General features: G+C 41.3%; 1 protein-coding gene across 4 annotated transcripts in view; it reads right to left on the bottom strand.

The window, feature by feature from the left end:
• Positions 1-19,515, bottom strand: part of dcaf6 (ddb1 and cul4 associated factor 6) — a 32,969-nt gene that overhangs the window by 1,907 nt on the left and 11,547 nt on the right. Inside the window, exons 3-18 of one of the 4 annotated variants that reach the window (XM_044365008.1) lie at positions 18,362-18,454; positions 17,384-17,569; positions 17,177-17,290; positions 14,100-14,235; positions 12,894-13,105; positions 11,213-11,306; positions 9,350-9,469; positions 8,128-8,454; positions 7,643-7,825; positions 5,251-5,310; positions 3,706-3,928; positions 2,640-2,749; positions 1,252-1,588; positions 1,050-1,091; positions 263-401; positions 14-170 (exon numbers count right to left, since the gene is read on the bottom strand). In XM_044365008.1, coding sequence (XP_044220943.1) covers positions 14-170; positions 263-401; positions 1,050-1,091; positions 1,252-1,588; positions 2,640-2,749; positions 3,706-3,928; positions 5,251-5,310; positions 7,643-7,825; positions 8,128-8,454; positions 9,350-9,469; positions 11,213-11,306; positions 12,894-13,105; positions 14,100-14,235; positions 17,177-17,290; positions 17,384-17,569; positions 18,362-18,454 — 2,533 coding nt within the window. The remainder of the gene's footprint in view (positions 1-13; positions 171-262; positions 402-1,049; positions 1,092-1,251; positions 1,589-2,639; positions 2,750-3,705; positions 3,929-5,250; positions 5,311-7,642; positions 7,826-8,127; positions 8,455-9,349; positions 9,470-11,212; positions 11,307-12,893; positions 13,106-14,099; positions 14,236-17,176; positions 17,291-17,383; positions 17,570-18,361; positions 18,455-19,515) is intronic. The other 3 variants (XM_044365009.1, XM_044365011.1, XM_044365012.1) reach the window with 3 other exon arrangements.

Raw genomic sequence — 19,515 nt, 5'->3', positions numbered from 1 at the left:
CGGCGGGACTCACTGGGGTCGTAGGGGTGCGGCTGCAGGCAGTTGACCACATGGTTGTCGGCTTCAAGCAGCATGAGGTGCTCTGCGGTGTGTCTGTCCCAGATGAAGATGTGACCGCAGTCTGAACCGCTCATCACAAAGTTGTTGCCCCAGAAACAGGACTCCTTTATCTAGACGTGCATGTAAAAAAACACTATAAGAGGCTTATTCATGAGGTTTCGAGGCTCCTGACCAATATAATGTAAAACGGCGTGAGGTGTACCATCGTCCTGGAGTTGCGGTGGCCCTTGTAGACCATTTTAACTGAGGGTCTCCTGATATTCTGCGTCTCGCTCTCCTCCATCTCCCGTCTTTCTTTCCTCCTGCGGAAAAGCTCCTGGATACGAGCCGCTGCCGAGCGTCTGAGAAACACAAGGAAGCCCAACACAAATGTAAATATAAAGACGCACAAAAAACAGACACAAAACGTCGTGCTGTCACTGTGGCTTATCAACCCCATGCTTCACATTTATGCCGGATTGATCTATTCAACAAACTCCCAAGCTAGAAAGCAGCCACTTCCAAGGCAAAACACCTTCATCATCATAACTGGATCAAGCTCTTGATATTCTGTTATGTTGAGTCTTGTCCATTAGTCACATGACTGACAGTATGTGTACGTTGTATATTAGTTCATAAAAAGTTTTTCTAAGAGGTCCTATTGAGGAAATCAAACTTTATATATTCGTATGTGTTCCTTTCCATCAGGATGTCATGCACACATCGTTCATTCTCCATCCCTCCATTGTATGACATCTTTTAAATGCTGCTGTAACGGTGTCTCTCAAATCACTGGTGGAGTCAACACTTCATGCATGGCGCTCTAATGCTACAGTTAGCTGTGTGTATTAGTTTTTTTTCTGTGAGTGAAATGACCAAACCAACACAAAAAACGTTAATCTTCACGCTTGCTTGCACATGTCGTGTTGTGCTCTTGAGTTTAAATGCTCTGCTGCATGTCACACACCTGACGGGTTAGATGCTTTGGTTTCCAGTGAAAAAGACTTTACCTGATCATTCTATCTCCTACTGCGGATCCTCTGGAATTAAATCTATATTTGTAGCAAAACAGTCACATCACAAAGAAAGAAACCCAAATCAGAGAACCCACCCTTTAAAAGTGATCGTAAATGAGAGCAATATTTGAATATAAGCTTTTGTTGCTTCTAGTGTAAGAACAGGAACACAAGAGCGTCATCTTGTGCAGCGTACCTCTGTCCCTGTCCTCTGAAGCGCGTTGACGGGATGAGGATGGGATCGTCGTCGCTGTCGTCAGAGTCCTGGTTGGCGCGTGCGGGCTGGCTCTGGCTCTGGCCCTCCTCTCCTCCCTCCTGCCCTTCCTCTGTGGTGGGCTCCTGCCTTCTGCAGCCCCCTGACGTGTCCTCCTCAGGCTGACTCCTCTCTGGCGGTGATGAGGAGGAGCTCTGTGCTGCGGCCGGGGCTGGAGCTGATGAGCTGCCAGGTGACGCGGAGGAGGAGGAGGAGGCGGCACATGGAGGCTCTGTGCAGGCGGCCGGCCCGCTTTGCTGCTTCGAGGACGCAGAGGGAACTGAGGGGGGACACACATCAATACATAAAGGATACTTAAAATGCACTATTGTCTGCTTTGTTGTAGGCATTCAAGTTCGATGTGTGTATTAAGGCGTTTTAGAATTACAGAAATATCACATTTTTCATTCATGTTTTTTAAGTATGTTTACAGCTGTGCATTAAGATTCGTCACCAACATAAAACCATGAACTCATCATTGTGCTCTGGACTCCAGAGTTGCTCTATGTGTTACTTGAGTCACTGGTATATTTTTATTTATAAAGCCTTTCTAGAAAAACTTCCCTCAACATCTTTGCAAACTGATTTAACAGAGTCCATCTTCCAATCATAATCTTAGATCACAAGACACATATCTACCGTCCGACCCAAACGTACGGACAGAGAGAGTATTCATGTTTTGTGCTCCAGACACTTGGAATAGTTTGCAGAGGGAAATTAAAGAACCAGACTGTATTGTAGACTCTGTGGTAAATGACTCCTTTACTAATTGTTTTGTAACTTTCTCTGTTCTTTGAGCCTTTATCATCTGGCTTTTAGTATTGTTTTATTTGTGTGCCTGGTGTATATTGTATTGTCCTGACTGAAACTTGTAATGCTGCCACTCTAGCTAGGTCTTGGTTGCTAACGTCAGTAGGATTTTTACCTGGTTAAATAAGTAAATAAAGATAACATCTATTTTTTAAGTGACATGACTGTTTTTCTATTCAGAAATCCAAGACAAGTTTCTCTTTCAGCAGCCTGAGATTTTTTTTCCAAATGTTGAGGAAAGGGAGGAGCGAGCTTCCTTTACATGAAATATTAGGAGCAGAAGTCCATAGAATTCACCTACTAGAGAGCACTCAAATTTTCATATTGCTACATCTTTCTTTTTACTGAATGATTGCTAACAGTCGGCTACACTGGTGTTGTGCCTTTCATGGTTTGTGTCGGTTACTTTACTTTCTGTATTTCTGTATTTGCTCCTTTTCTTTTTTTTTGCACCTCCAAACAATTAATGTCCTTCTTAGGATAATAAAGTTAAATTTGATTTCGTCAAAAACACATCTCACCTTGCTCTAACGTGGAGCTCTCTGTGGACAGACTCTCTCTGCTCTGTGAAGCCACCGCCTCAGATGCTTTGGATCCTCCACTGCCCATAGAGCTGGATGTGCTACTGCTCCTGTAAAGGAAGAAATCAAACCGACTGAGTCCTTTGAGCTTCTGAGAGGTTTTAACAAATGGTTTACATTTGTTTTTAACTGTTAACATCAGTGGAATCAGTTGTACGAGGTTGACGATGCGTCTGTATCAACAATGTTTCAATTTGCAACTGAAATTTCTTTGTATGCAAACTGAGAAGAAACCAGGAATTCTGCACACTGTTGGTCACTTGTAAAATCATATAAAGTGTCTTCCTACATGAGGATCTGCCAACCAAAACACTAATTAAATGCAGCACTAATGCAGCTGAGTTTCTTCTGATCCTGTGACCAACATTTACTGACATGAAACTGATCAAATAGTTTCTACAATAAATATTCACTTTGATTTCAGGTTTGATTTACAGGTCAAATAATATTTGAGTCCACACACAGTTTCTTTGCTCCCACAATAAATTTCCTGTTGGAAAGCGACAGTCAGTATAAAAAAAATAATCGTGGGAGCAAAGAAACTGTGTGTGTATTCCAACATTTCTTGTCTTGGTATTTCCTGTTTGGTTGAGCACCTGGTTGAGGAGTTTATTTTGGATGTGTGTAAGTCTCTTCTTTCTCTTCTTTCACAAATGTTAGTGGTGCCAGTTGAGTTTGGTTCAGTTATGTTGACTGACTGCTGATCCTTTATTTCTGATTGTTTGTATTATATTTGTTTGCATTTGCTTCTTGCATTTTTTGATTCACTCGGTGTTCGTACACTTGAGGTCGTCCATTGTCACATGGTTTTGTGACGAGGAGATGCAGCGATTATGAATAAGCTCGTTGGAAATGAATGAACCTCCAACAAAACATTCAAAACATGAAATCTGTTATAGGTGCGAGGACAAAATAGCTCTTCAATGACGCTACCTGTAACAGACTTTCAAGGGGATATCAGAGAGCTCACAGGATGTTTCTCTCCCACTGCTCAGGTATCACTCACCACTCATCAGTGAAGTCCAGCTTGATGGTGCTGGTTGTGGTTCCTTCTGAGCTGTAGTGCAGGCTGAGGACTGGCTCTGCTGCACTGGGTCGACTGGTGCCAGCGGTGGTGGAGGTGGAGGTGGAGGTGGATGTGGATGTGGAGGTGGAGGTGGAGGTGGAGGAGGAGGTGCTGCTGGCTGGTACAGATACAGATTCATCGGGAGGTGAACCTGCAGCTCCTCCTGAAGGGCGAGAGGACAACACACAGGCAGAGCAAGCGAGAAAGATTGATTAGTGTGGTTAAGAAAAAGAAGCTTTACTGCTGAATCAAAAAAAAAAAAAAAGGTTCAGCTAAGAGTTCAATGTGTAACTGGTTCTTGCAAAACACACTGGAAACATGCAACCTGCTGTTGCATTACTTCCCACTGATTAACACCACACACAGAAAATGGGAACATGCAGCAGACACTGACAGAGCGGACAGAGGTGGTGATTTTGTAACAGTGATTCAAGTATCAACAGCAACAGACAGAAACACCTGAAGGATCATCACACACCTCAGCTGGTCATCACAGTCATAAAGAAGATTGAACCTGCCGTTGATTAAATACATTCGATTCACATGTATCCCTGTTGTATTTATGTGAAAGGAGAAGCCTCACAAGCAAAAACACACTGCATCTCAAAACTGCAACAATTAGTCAATTAGTTTCTATAGTTGGTCAATTAACCAATTAATTGATTAGCTGTTTGACAGGAAATTAAACTATTTTTATTTATTTATTTATTTTTAAAATTTTGATAATTTTTATTTAAACTAAAATGCTGAAAGTTCACTGTTTCCAGCCTCTGAAGTTTGAATATTTGTTTTCTATGATATGAAACTGAATATTTTTGGGTTTTGGACAAAACAAGCAGCTTGAATATATGTCAGCTTGAGCTTTGGAAAATTGTGATAGATATATTTTAAAACTTAATTTATTATGGATGAAACAATTACTCAAGAAAATTATTATTATTACTATTATCATTATTATTATTGTTGTTATTATTATTTGAAAACAATTTAGTTGCAATCCTGCTCAGAACGTGAGCAAGTTAAATCAAAAGTAAAAAATGTTTTCCAAAGTTAATTAAAGTTAATTTGAGGCTGAAGTAGGTTGAGTTACACTAATCATATTATATATGTTCCCAAATTAGTCTTTTTAGCATGAAATTCCCTCTTGGTGTTAATATGCCTCCACTGCAGCTCAGCAAGAAAACATTGTCAAGGGAAACACAAAGAGGATTTAAATTAATATATCATATTATTTTATTCATTTATTATAGTATCCTTCAGCCCAAGTAACACTAACGTGGGTCTGATAGACCTGCTCAGTCTGCAGGAACTTTAATGTACATGAGGAGAGATCATGGGAATAATGGGAAAGTAAAGAGTTGGAAACAGAGAAAGCGAAGCATGAAAACGACGGGAGAAAGACTGTGATATGAAAGAAAGAGTTTGTGTATCTGAGAGAGGGTGAAAAAGACAAAGCAAGTAGCAGGGTGGGAGGAGAGGACGCACCCTGCTGTTCATCGAGAGTCATGGATCCCAGCTGTTTGTTTACCACAGACGAGGGCGAATCTGGAACACAAATGAGACTGACTAAACACCGGATACAGAGGTCAGACCTTAGGGCTCACACAGTCAACACGCACAAGAATTAAACTTCAAAGACATGTTGAAAAAAACGATCCGAGGCCAAGCAGGAAGAGCTGTAAAAATCAGCCAAAGGAAAAAAAAAAACTTCATGTTTCTTTCATTTGCTCAAACCAGGGAAGGTCATTTCACACACTGTGAGTGCAGCTTCAGCCTTTATATGCAAAATGAGTACCAGAGATTAGTAAATCTGAGTGAAAAAAATGACAAGTTCACAAATGCTTCCTACAGATCCTTTACAAATAGTTTATTCCTGCCATCAAGAATAACTTATTCTCAGGTACTGCACAACACCGCAGTGAAAATACAAACCTTAAACAACAGGTGCACAATTTTTCAAGTCGTCTTAAACAGTCAGGAGCCCAAATGAACATTGAAATGTTTTTTTTTCTTGCCATAATCATTCCTCATGTTCATACTGACCATTAGAAGATCCCTTCATAAGGCACTTACAATGTAAGTGATGGGGGACAGAATCCACAAGCCTCCTTCTGTGAAAAAATGTAATTAAAAGTTTATCTGAAGCTAATATGAAGCTTCAGCCATCCAAATTAGTCAATTTAGTAGATATATTTCAACATCACAGTCTGTTTAGTGTCAAAGTCCTTCTTTTTGTTACTTTACTTCCACCGCAGCTCAACACGGAAACACTGTCTGAGGAAACACAAAGAGGGAATCTGATGCTAAAAAGACTGTAAATGTGGCAGATATCTACTTGAAATGACAAACTCAGACTGCTGAAGCCTCATATACGCTTCAGATAAACTTTTAAATGCATTTTTGCACAAAATGACTGTGGATTTTGGCTCCATCACTGAAAGTGCATTTGAAGGGGATCTTTTAATAGCCAGTATGAACAGAGGAATGATTACAGCAAGAAAAACCTCTTTCACTGTTTATATGGACACCTGACTGTTGTTTGAAGACAGACTTGAAAAACTGTGAACCTTTCCTTTAATAAAACACAGTTTGCTGTTATCCACCATGTTTTTTAAATTATACAAAATTAACAAAAGCACCGGTTCTCTGCACTACATCTGATAGTGCTGCCTGGCTCTCACTTCAAACAATACAAGCAAAGACACTATGTGTTCAGTGAATGCATAATTTGTGTCATCGCTGGTTTAATTTAACAACTTGTCTAATAAAGCCCCTTTCAGACATGCACTTCGTTGCATAAATGTGATAGTAGATTTTTGTGTTGGTCTCATGGTTGAATAAGCACCAGATTCACTTTTATGTAAAAAAAAAAAAAAAAAAAAAAAAAAAAAAGTCACGAGGACAAAGTTATTGAGTTAGACCTAATGACATTTCCGTGACACCGTCTGCATTGAATGCTGTGAAAGCTACAGCGCAACAAGGTTTAAAACGAGACTGAAAGCACGTCCTCTACATGTGAGCACTCACCGTAATAAATCTATCACTTATTTATCAAACTCTCTTTAATTAAAGAGATTAAAAGCAGGAAATACTCAATCGGTTTATATACAGCATGTGAGCAAACGGGAATTCTTATCATCCTTTGCTTATGTGCCATCATAAAACAAAGCAGAACTCTTATCTCATAAATGATGAAATTGATGAGATTCATTGTGAGAAGTGCGTCCCTTGTGCTCATTAATTAAAGCTTCAACATCGAAATAAGTTTTAAAATCCATCAGTGATGCAGCTTGTGAGAAAACAGATGTGTGAGCATCGTGGCTCTTTCTGTAAAAGTCCTGTCATGTCTGAATAGACCCGTAACGGACACCTCTGACTGAATGACAAAAAGCCACTTCAACAAACAGATGAAGCCGGCAGTGTTACATAATCCGTGTCTGAAAGAGAGTTAGGATTCTCAAGCTGAAGTGAAATCGAACCACAGCCGATCTACGACTGATAAGTAAGTACCGTCAATCATGAGTGAACAACCACATGAGGACACCGAAGCAGCAGAGCTCCACACCGGCTGGGTGCCACTCCAATGGGAGAGTTGCAGGTGAAAAACTCAAGCGATGGAGTGAGTGAGGGGCCGAGCAAAACAGCGGAGAGGTTAATAAGCTCAAGGTGCAGTAGTGGGGAATGGAAAGAGTGATCGCTGTGGGATTAGTGGTCAGTTCTAGCAAGGCTGGATCCTCTTAGAGCATAACTGTCTCTATGTGAGGGGAGGAGAGGAAGATGGCGAGGGAAGGGGGAGGGGAGTGGGGTGTCCAGGCAATGAGGGGGAGCAGCAGGAGGTGGGGGAGGGGAGGGGAGGGAGCTCAGAGGGGCGGGTAACCTGTACGGGGTCGCGTCTCAGTGGTGGCAGCGGCAGCGGCAGCTCTCTGTGACTGTCTCTCAGAGGCTGCAGAGGAAGAAGAAGTGGTTGCTCTCTGACCCTGTCTTGGGGGGTCGGCCAGCCGGAGTAACCTCTGCAAACGCCTACACACTAAACTTATGGGCAGCCGATGAGGACCGTACTCTGACAGAGAGGCAGAGGAAGAGAGGGAGAGTGGATGCACGATTAGAAGATTGAGGGGAGGATGTGAGGAGGAGGATCAGGAGCAGAGAGTCAGGCAAAAGAAAAAGAAAACAAAAACAAGGAGAAAGACAACAGGATGCTGAAGGAAAAGAGAGTGAAGTGAGGCTGCTGCTTGAGTGGAGTGGCTCCGACACACACACACACACGCACGCACACACACACACACTCAGTACATACAGTCGACCTACTCGCTGGACTGAAGAGTAAAACGTACATTTCTGAAAACAGGTGCGTGAGTCTACCTGAGAGTGCAGGCTCTGAGCTGGGGGTGGCAGTTGGCGTGGGGGTCCCGCCCGCGTCGGCCTGACTCCTCTGCTCTGAGTCAGGCGAGGAGGTGGAAGGGGCCGAACTCTCTACCGACGAGGAGCTGGAAGCAGGAGGTGCCGTGACTGTCGACGACGACCCTGAGGAGGAAGAGGAAGTGGGGGCGGCAGCGGCAGCAGCAGAGCTGGCAGGTACTTCCAGGGTGTCTGTCCCCGCGGGCCTCATGGGGGCGCCAGATTCCTGTCTGGAGTCTCTTGCAGGGGCAGTTGAGGTACTCGATGCCGCCTCTGGACGGACAGCTGTTCCTGGAAATAAGAAAATAAATAGATGTTTACAATCTCTGGTGACAACAGCTACAGAAAAGAATAAACCAGTTTAAACCCCACGTGGGGAAAAAATTACAATCTGTGAGCCATAAAATCCTTTAACTGGTCGTCTGAATCCACACAGATAATACTGAGGAGTCAGTTGAGCTTGTTTGGTTTTTATGTTTCATAAAAATGTGGTTTTTTTTTTCTTATCTTTTTCTTTTTTGTTCCTCTGTTTTTGTTTAGAGTTTGTTGAGGTGGTTGTTGTTCACTGTATGTGATATTATGTGTAAGTGTATATGATGTTAGTCAATATATGTATGGAAAATTAAAATAAAACCTAAAAAAATAAAAATAAAAATCAGTGGTGAAGGTGGCTACACAGTTTGGCAACATGAACTTTTTAAACTTAAATCAAACCCAAAATGCAACTGGTTTATATCACATGACATCCATCCAATGATCAGTCTAAAACAGTCATAAATAATTAAATGTACTGCAGCAGTAGATGCGCTTATCAAAAGCCGTCCGCATACAGGAAGACGTTCACAAGATGGGATTTGTGAGAAAATGCCATGGTTAAAGAAATAAAATATAAAATATTGTTTACTATGAAGATCACGAAGATTCTTCATTATTCAAATGAATTTAACTTTTATGAACTAAAATTTATACAATTTTCTTAAAGACAATTCAAGACCTTAAAAAAGATGTGAAGACATCGATCCAATAATGATTTTCATACCTCAAACTCAGGATATCTGTGAATACTGACTGCCGGTCCTGTATCAGTGCTCTCTTTCCCCTCAAATTTATAATCTATATATTTGAAGCCTGAAATGTGTAGATCTTATTTTATACGTATTGACAGTTTTTCAGACTGATGCCTCACCTCTGGGTCGGGTCTGAGGTCGGGTTCCTCTGCTGCCCTGAGCCTCGCTCGCCTCCTCAAACCAACGGGACAACATGTCCGACATCCTCTGCATCAGAGAGACGTTCGGGCTCTGTTCTCCTGGAAGATCAGAGCAACACTTAGAGGCACTTTTCACACAAAACATCTGCTTTTTAACAGCAGTACATTTGACCACTGGGCAGAGAGTAATAATACAAACACAAAGTAGGTGAATATTTTTTGGTATGAGTGTGTTATATGTGTCATGATTGTAACATCACACATTGTATAAGACACACTATAAGATTTGAATAACATAGTCAGAAGTGTTGATTCAATGACTGAGACTTATGTTTAGACAATTTCACTCAGTAAGGACAAAGAAAAAAAAGTGGGGACATAAAAGTGTGCAGATTATAAAACCCTTCGAGGCAAATTTGTGACTTTGGGCTGCAGAAAAAAAAACTTACTTGACGTGTGTGTGTGTGTGTGTGTGTGTGTGTGTGTGTGTGTGTGTGTGTGTGTACGAAGTGAAGTGATTGTGCAACTGACATTCATTTAAGTGGAACGAAGCCGCTGTTCTCTTCAAGCCTACAGCTGGTGGGTGTTTGATAGTTTTGATGAAGTATCATTTCAAACCAAGGGTCTCAAACTCAATTTAGCTGAGGGTCGCTGGCCAGGTTGTTCTCTCTTCAGAGGGCCACTTTTCATTTCAACATTTAATCTCAACTGTGTACTCTGAAGCTGAGAAATGAATAAAAAGCAGATCTCTGCACATCTTCCAGCAATATGCAGCTGATTCAAGTGTTTCTCTGATCAGGGACAGCAAACCCGAGAGAGAAAAGACTGAAAAGAGACACTGATGAAGACACAGCTGTGTCGAAACATTAGTCTGTTTTCACTATTAAAGGCTACAAATCAGTGAGTGTGCTCCAGTCTGTTCCCACTGAGCCATGAATCTCTCCTCTCGTCTGTCCCCTGTGCCTATCACATTACTCTGCATGTTTGATTATATTCCCAGAGAACGGCAGCTTTCTCTTTTTAGATGAGACAGGTCACGAAATAAAATCAGTTGTCGCCTCTCTTTAAAGCAGCTATAATCAATATTTCTGTATTAGCAATGGATCACATGACTACGTGTGGTGTGATAGGTAGGTGTGAGAGGAACGTTTCCTCTCAGCTCAGCAGAGGTCGATAGTTTCTTTCAGCTCACGGTTTTGGTTTTAAGGTTTGTGACTTTACAGTTTTGGTTCACTCTCACTGCTCTCATCAGCTTCATTTCCAGCGGCGGCAGACAGCTGTTTTCAGTGAATTAAAAATGAAAAACACTGCCTGCACTGCATCAGCTGGTATGCAGACAAAGTTAGCGACTAGCTGGTGAATACAGTGTTTAACAGCTAAGGAGTCAGATATTTTCATCAGGAGTACGTGGAGAGCAAAACAGAGGTAAAAGGAGAGTGAATATTTGTGTGAGATTCTTTAGGTGGACACAAACGTGACTCATAATTAAGGCTAATGTTTGCAAGTTCACCATATCCATTTAAAAAGGGATCCTTTATACATCCTTTAATGCAGGTTTAGAAAGAAACATTCAGGTGCGACACAGTAAATCAGAGTGTTGTTGATCACATTCAAAGCGGTTATGTTGGGACGTTGCAGCTTTGCAGCCTTGCTAGAAAATTAAATGATCACTCTCATAAAAAGTCTGAGAAAAATATAAATGGAAAAAAATAAGAAGTGAATCTGTGGGCTGATTTAATAATAAATTCTCACGGGTCGGCGGTTTATTATTGTGCTTTAAACTGAGCAGGAACACATACGTCAACGTGTCACATGTTGCGGTACTGTCTGCTGTGATCTTACCATCTCTTTCCCTCTCGCTCTCAGGACGAGCTCGGGGTCCAGTGTCCGACCAGTCGCCTCGTAGACGGAGGCGCTTCACTGGAGGCTGCCTCAGCTGTGGAAACACACACACACACACACACACACACACACAGAAAGATTAGCAGTTTGTCAGTCAAAGCATGGTCAAAAATAGCTCTGCTGCCAAAGCAAAACACTGCATGTCTCTGTCAGTGTCCTCTCCAAAGTGCCCCCCCCCCCTCCTCCTCCTTCCTCCTCCTCCCTTCTAGCTGCACCACTGAGGTCGCCTTCACTTTCCAGTCCCCTGGCTCTCTCTGTAGGGCAACAGGCTCAGAGCCAGAAATAGAAAGAAGGGGGTCTTAGTGGAGAGACTATCAACTGCTTTGCTCAGGAAATGTCATCAGGTCTGGACATGGGCTGGAGGTGGTGAAAAGGAGCCGAGGCTGGAGGAGATAGTAGAATAAGGGAGGAGACAGAAACAGAAAGGCCCAGAACAAAATGGTATCACAGGTGGAAGAAAAAGGAGAGAGCATTTCCTTAGCTTCAACCCCCCCCCCCACCCCCCATCCTCCCATCCCCCCACCCACCCACCACCACCACCTCTGCCTGAACTATTTTGGTGGATAGAGGAACACTGCCTGCGTCGGTCGCTGTATTTGGAAAGGAATGTGTGTGGCGGTTGCATCTCGACACAGCTGAGCTCACCACGAGGCTTTCAAACACTGGCACCATGATCCAGCACATTCAGTCACACGTGAAGCTCCGGCGCCCACCTAAGTTTATCTGAGGTCCGATTTCTCTGACGGCTCACTTATCCGATGTCCAGACTATGTGCTCAAACAAACTGATATAATGACCTAAATACATGTAAGAAAAGATACTCAGTGTTTCAGATTTGGTTTTAGTGAACCATCATGTTGTTTCTTCTCCTCTCTTTGAGTTTCAGGGTCATTTGCTCTACTCAGCCACAACAAGGTCAGATCTGTTTCTAAGAAACAATCTTTTCACCCAAACAACTTGGGTACTTTTTATAGAGAATATCTGGAGCATCAAGAAACGTCATGTTTATGGATTAAAGGCTCAACCACCGCAGTAGTTCTGGTCCAGGAGGCCACTGCAGCCTCTTCTGCAGCACTGACCTTCTCTGTGTCCGATTATTACCATATTTCTTTTAACTGGAGCTGAAACTATTGGATTTATCATATTGTCAACAGTAAAAAAAAAAACAGTAACATTTCTTAACATCGACTAATTGTTCCTGTTGTTTAATCAAGCAACAAAAAAAACTAAACATCGTCTACTTCAAGCTTCACAAATAGGATAATTTGCTGCTTTTCTCTGTTTGATGTCATTTGAAATTGAATATCTTGTTGGTCTGACAAAACAAGATATTTGAAGAACTTGTGATGAGCTTTTTTAGTATGTTTTTGACTTAAAAGATTAAAGGATTACTCACTTAACCAAAAAAAAATTTAACAGATTAATCAATAATTTAAAAAAAAAGTGTAGTTGGATAATCACATGAAAGATTTCAAACAACATTTCATGGTATTAAAAAAACACCATGAAATTATAAGTAAGTAATAAGTAAGGACATAACCGAACGGGCAACAGTATAAGAAGAAAAAAAAGGACTTGTGATGTGTCTCGAGTCCTTCCTCAAGTCTTCTTATGTTCTCACCTCCTCCCTCCTCTCCTCAGAGGGGCCCTTTAGCTCTCGGGCCTGGTCATCTTTGGGATCGAACAGGTAGATGTAATCGGAGGAGTAGCTGACCAGAACCTCCTGGCCATCCTCGCTGTAGCAGAGAGATGTCACTCGGCACGACTTGTTGGACAGGTGAGCAGGAACGAACCTGACGCACATACCCGTCGTCCCTCGGCCCATGTAGTTACCTGACGTTGAGAGAGAGAGAGAGAGAGAGAGAGAGTTGATCAGTTACATCAGCTGCTGTGTTGGCGGGTTTTCTATTCATTGACTTTCTGCAGACTATTTGGTTGATGTGCTACAAATATATATATATATATATATATCAGGTAGAGTCCTTAGAATCTCAGACTTACTAACTTAAGTGCCTGTTAAAAACATATTTTCAGCCATGCTTTTACTTGTTTCACTTCCCTCCTCCCTTGTATGCGTGCATGCATTTTAAAGTTTTCATTTACTAACACCAAGAAGTGATCTCAGATCTTTACCCCGACTTCCTGTGTCAAAGAATTGTTTTTTTAAAGAACTACTGTTGGTTCATAAAGCACTGAATGGTTTTCTGATCTGCTGCTATGCACCACATATCTGAAACAAACTCACACAAAATGTTTTTAATGTATTCATATTTCTTACTGTACTGTAAATTAGAATTTTCCTATAATGCGTTTTAATTAATTACAGCTCATATCTGTGTCTTTATTCTCCTTACAGTATGTCTTTTATATTGCCTTTTGTTCCTTTAACATTTTGTCTTAATTCCTTTATAGGCAGTGTTATTGAAGCTTTCTATTCAAATAAATTTGCCTTTCTCAAACTGTTTAAATTGCCTGCTCTCTCTTTTCTTTTCTTTGGGTCATTACTGTTAATGTAAACCAATGTAATTTTGTTAATTTTGTTAATGTAATTTTATAAATAGTTTATAATATAGTTGGAGAATTTCAGAGAAAGAGGATAAAGTCACATTCATGAGAATATCGAACAATAGACACACAGCACGGCAGGATGGGACGACATTCTTTACCTTGTTATCTTTGTCGGATCTAGACGTTTGTCTGATGGCTGTTGTTTTAGATGCTGTGTGGTGTTTGTGTGTCATGACGGACATAAGTAGCTTTCAGTGCTCTCATGGTCCAAGACTAATTTCCTTTTGCGGACAATGAAGGTTATCTTATGTTATCTTACCTGTCGCTCTAGTTCCCAGCATGCGTCTGTCATAGATGCGCACTGAGCTGTCAGAGCAGCCCACAGCCAGGTAGTAGGGCACCAGTGGAGAAATGGATATGGAGGTTGCTGCTCTCCGACAGTTTATCAGGATGTCCTGAAATCAAAACCGTAGAATAAAGTCATTTCTGCTGTTTCTGCAGAAATCTGTTCTAACAGAAACACCTGAAGCTGCATTTTGACAATAGGTATTTACAAATACTCATAAAGTAGATATAAGGACAATCATGCTGCTATTGCAACTGTTAGGTCAAGTTGAACAATGTGGAAAAATTATGGATGTTTAGTTTTCCAGCTGTGGAGGTCCAGTCTTAACACTCACAGGTTGTAGGATAATTAAGAGGGGGAAGTGAGTGTCTGGTGAAAGTATTCTGACAGTTTCTACTCTGACAGACACAGCGACTCGCAGGCCCGCCTTCTTATTTCTGGTGACTTTAATCACACCTCTCTGTCCTCCACTATGCCCACATTCAATAAGGAGGAACTCAAGAAGGTGCAGAGAGAGCTGAGGAGGAGGATCAGGGAGGGAAAAAACATTTACAGGAGGAAGATGAAGGATCAGTTGCCTTAAAACCATCTCTGGTTACAAGGAGCCCAACTCCCCCATTCTCACAACATTCAGCTCACAGCCACTGCATTTCCTGTCCAATGCCCTACCCCCCCCAACCCCCACCCACAACCTCCAGCATACAGCCCCCCTGCCCCAATCTGTCCCTCACAAAAAACCAGGTGAGGAAAGATCTCAGGAGAATCTTGGCCAGAACGGCTGGATGGCATCAGCTCAAGGCTTCTCAAGTCCTCTGCAGACCAGCAGTGCAGGATAGTTGAGCACATTTTCAACCTGAGCCTGAAGCTGGGGAGAGTGACACAGCTGTGGAAAACATCCTGCATGGTACCAGTGCCAAAGAACGCGCACCCCAAGGACCTCAATAGCTACAGGCTGGTGGCCCTGACATCGCACCTGATGAAGACCCTGGAGAGGACTGTTTTTATCCATCTCAGACCCCTGGTGAGCCCATCAATGGATCTGCTACAGTTCGCCTATCAACCTGGCATTGAGGTGGATGACGCTGTTATCTACCTCCCACATGGATCCCTCTCTCACCTGGAAAAGGCTGGGAACGCTGTGAGAATCATGTTTTTTTTTTTTATTTCTCCAGTGTCTTTAATACCATTCAGCCCACGCTTCTGAGTGACAAGTTGGACCACCACCTCACAAGCATGGTTCCTGGACTACCTAACCAACTAACCACTGTATGTGAGGATACAGGACTATGAGTCCGACATGGTTTTCTGCAGCACGGGGGCCCCGCAGGGAACAGTCCTGGCTCCCTTCCTCTTCACCCTCTACACTAAAGACTTCACACACGACTCAACTAACTGCCACCTGCAAAAGTTCTCTGACGACTCTGCAATCATCATCACAGATGGGGACGACAAGGAGTACAGAGAACTGACTCAGGCCTTTGTGGACTGGTGCCAGTGGAACCACCTCCAGATCGATGCAGGGAAAACCAAAGATCTGGCGGTGGACTTCCACAGGCACAAACACTCCTGTACCGGTTAACAACCAGGGAATGGACACTGAGATGGTGAAATCTTACAAGTACCTGTGTGTTCACTTGAATAATAAACTAGACTGGAGGGACAACAGAAACACACTCTAAAGGAAAGGAAAAAGCAGACTCTCTCTGCTGAGGAGACTCAGGTCTTTTGGGCTACAGGGGGCCCTCCTGAGGACCTCTTTGACTCTGTGGTGGCATCAGCCATCTTCTAAGGAGCGGTCTGCTGGGGCAGCAGCATCTTGACTGCTGACAGGAAGAGACTTAACAGACTGGTTAAGAAAGCCTGCTCTGTCCTGGGATCACCCCTCAGCCCAGTGGTTGGTGGGAGAAAGGAGAATGATGGCGAAGCTATCATCCCAGATGGAGAACATGTCCCACCCCGTGCAGGACACTCTGACAACACTGGGCAGCTCCTTCAGTGACAGTGTGCTTCACCTGCAGTGTGTGAAGGAGATACTGCAGGTCCTTCTGCTGCTGTCAGACTTTACAATCAACAATCCAGTAGACCACACACCAAAACTGACACATTCACTCATGTGCAAAATCAATGTATAATAAACTGTGCAATATCAATATTTCCTATTTGCAATAATTCAGCCGTTGAGTCTGTTTACTTATTTATTATATCTTGCTTTTTTTATTGATGCTTCCTGCTATTGCATTATCCTCTTTGCTGCTGTAACTGCAAAAATCCCTGCTATGGGATTAAGGATTAACTTATTTGATCTCTTATCTTAGTTTTAATATCACAAGCACTGATCTCCAGAATGAAATACGAGTAGATGAAACACAAACTAGGAAGAAACCACTTCCCTCTCTCTCTCTCTCTCTCTCTCTCTCTCACACACACACACACACGCGCGCGCACACACACACGCACACACACACACGAACGCAGCCCGGCCTGAAGCCAAGATAACCGTCTTCTGTCTCTCCAACCAGAGACAAGCAGCACCGAGGACAAACCCACGCAAATGTGGAGGTGTTGTTGCATCATTACTACATCATTAATACCAAATCAATATCAATTCCAATATCAAGTTGTATCAATAAAATACATAACTAAAGTTAAGCGGGTAGAAGGAATTTCATTAATGAAGGAACATAATTGACAAAAAAAATTATAACTAAATTTGTGGATTCTATTTAATGTTAAATTAGATGTTTTTGATTTTTAATTTAAAAAAAGTGTTACCTGTAACTATTATGTGCTAATAAACACCTTTAAGAAATAAAGCTCAAGACCAATAACCTAAATAAAATGTAATATAAATAAATAAAATAAAAGAAATAATGTAAAGAACAAAACATGAATCATCATCTACAATGTGCTGGTATTTCAGTGGTTGAAAAAACAAAACAAAAAAAAAAAGGAACCCATCCAGTAAACAAGTAAACAGATATTAGTGCTACTGAGATGTTGATGAGTCACTGACTGAAAAAAGAAAAACAATATCACAGCTGTCGACGTACGTCTTTGCAGTCTTCTTTAGTGCAGCTAGTTTTCATGCGCAGGTCAAACCACCGCACCGTGCCGTCCTCCCCACATGACAGAAAGGTGTAGGGGTCATTTGGTACCGTCATAATCTGATAGAAAGCAGAGAGGACGAGGTTAGAAATGGAAAACGTGAGAGAGTGATAAGTTATGTGACCTGCAGAGGTTCCAACAGCGTTTAGTACCTCATAAGCTGTTCCATAATGGCAGGTGAACTGACACTGTCTGTTGTACTCAGCACTCTTCTCGGTGTGGGTGTAGTAGATGATACCATCTCCGGAGCAGGAGATGATCTCCTGATCGTTGGTGTGAGGCATGAACTTAGCACTGAAGATATTTGCACGATGACCTGAACGTATAGACTTTTTGACCTGAGGAAGAGAAACAGAAGTTAATGACAGGCTGACTGTTAGAGGCTGCAGGAAAGTAACTGAGCTGAAAACTAAACACTTAAATATATCCATTAACCATATCTGCTTCAATTTCCCATCATGCACTGAGTTTCAGTTGGGTGCTCTGCCTCAAAAAACAAATTACTGCAATGTGTTTGTTGTTTCCTCAAATCCAAATTTGAAGAAAAAGGCTCCAGTGATTATCTCATCTTGATCATTTTGGTGCATTTCACTTACAGAGCATCACAAAAATGATCAAAACATTATTTTTTACTCTTTATTTTCTCTTTTTTTTTAAAACCACTGGAGACCCACCTTTTGTTTTGGGGAAACAAACATTAAAAATCCATTTTCAAATCTTATAACGTAGGAACACTACTGGCTGTGCAAACCACTGCAATAACCATCACATCACAAGACTAAAGAAAGAGACCTCTGTCTGACCCCTAAAACCACCTTCAACTGTATGTGACCTCCACATTTGTCCCCACAGTGTCTCTAAGCTTGACTGAGAACATGAGTCGGTAACTTACTGCTGCCATGTTTTGATTATTTGTTTTTTCTCCACATTACAAAATATTTGTACACTGAAAAGAGAAAAATCATTGAATTGTACCGGAGCTAAAACTGGTTAAATATCAAAGTCAGCAGACAAAAAAGTAGTCTTCATCAGCTGTTTACTCAAACAGTTTATTTACATCCGTTTGTTGTTACTCTGTCAGCTGTTTGAACTGTGTATGACAGCTGAACTGTTGTCAGTTCATTGATTACCTTTTTGTTGTACGGGTTTGTAATGGCCAGGAAGGTATCGTCTGACCCTGACAGGATGTATTCTCCTGTGTCGTTCCAGGATATAGTGTTGACCTGCGGAGAGACAAGTGGAGACACAGACGCAGTTTTTACTCTGCAGTTTACATCACAGCTGAAAAGATTAGTCTATGAATTGATTAGTAAATCTGCAGGAAATTAATCTGAAGTTATTTAATTGATTAATCGTTTGAGTCATTTTTTAAGCAAAAATGCCAAAACATTCTCTGGTTCCAGGTTGTCAAATGTGAGGATTTGCTGATTTTTGTTATCTAATACAAGATAAGAATTTATTGATAATTATGAATTGATAACATGGTTATAAATTGAAACAAGATGTCTGTAGAAGTTACTTTGGGAAACTGTGACTGGCAGTTTCCACTATTTTCTGACATGTCAATTAATTGATCAATCAAAAAATGAAAGTGATTAAAGTGATGATGAAAGTAATTGTTAGTTGCTGCCCTAATAATATTAGTTATATAATTATATAATAATATAAGTTATTTATTAAACAAAAATACTTAGCATATTTATTGATTCAAGCTTCTCAAATATGAGGATTTGCAGATTTTTATGTCATTTTTTAAACATATTTTTTTTGTCCAAAAAACAAAACAAAAACAAAAACAAAAAACCAACCAATTTGAAGATGCCACCTTGGTCTGTGGGAAAATGTGACAGGATTTTAAAGCATTTTTATGCCTTAATGACAGACAGTTGAGATATGATGGTAAATGAGGGAGAGAGAAATGCAACTAAAGGTCTCCAGGTCTTAAACCTCTAAGCTAGATGACAGAATTTGTTTTACAATTTTCTTACATTTTTTAAACAATGAATTGATTAAATAAACAAAAAGTAAATCTATGGATTCATGGGTAACGAACATAAATGCTTGTTGCAGCTTTAGTTTACATATTACAGACAAAAACCAATCTGAAAAATCCTTTTTCGAAGTGCATTCACACTCTGAGACGTGTGGCAGCTGTATCAGAAACACATTTTACAGAAATGTTCTTGTCCAATTTAAATGACTTTCACCGTCGTTCTCAGTAACATCTAATTAACTGACTAATTACTATCAAATTATGGTCACAGGTTGTACTGAGTTGTAATCA

Source organism: Thunnus albacares, chromosome 11 (assembly GCF_914725855.1).
Source record: "Thunnus albacares chromosome 11, fThuAlb1.1, whole genome shotgun sequence".
Classification (NCBI taxonomy): domain Eukaryota; kingdom Metazoa; phylum Chordata; class Actinopteri; order Scombriformes; family Scombridae; genus Thunnus; species Thunnus albacares.
This window is presented reverse-complemented; position numbering and strand designations above follow the sequence as displayed.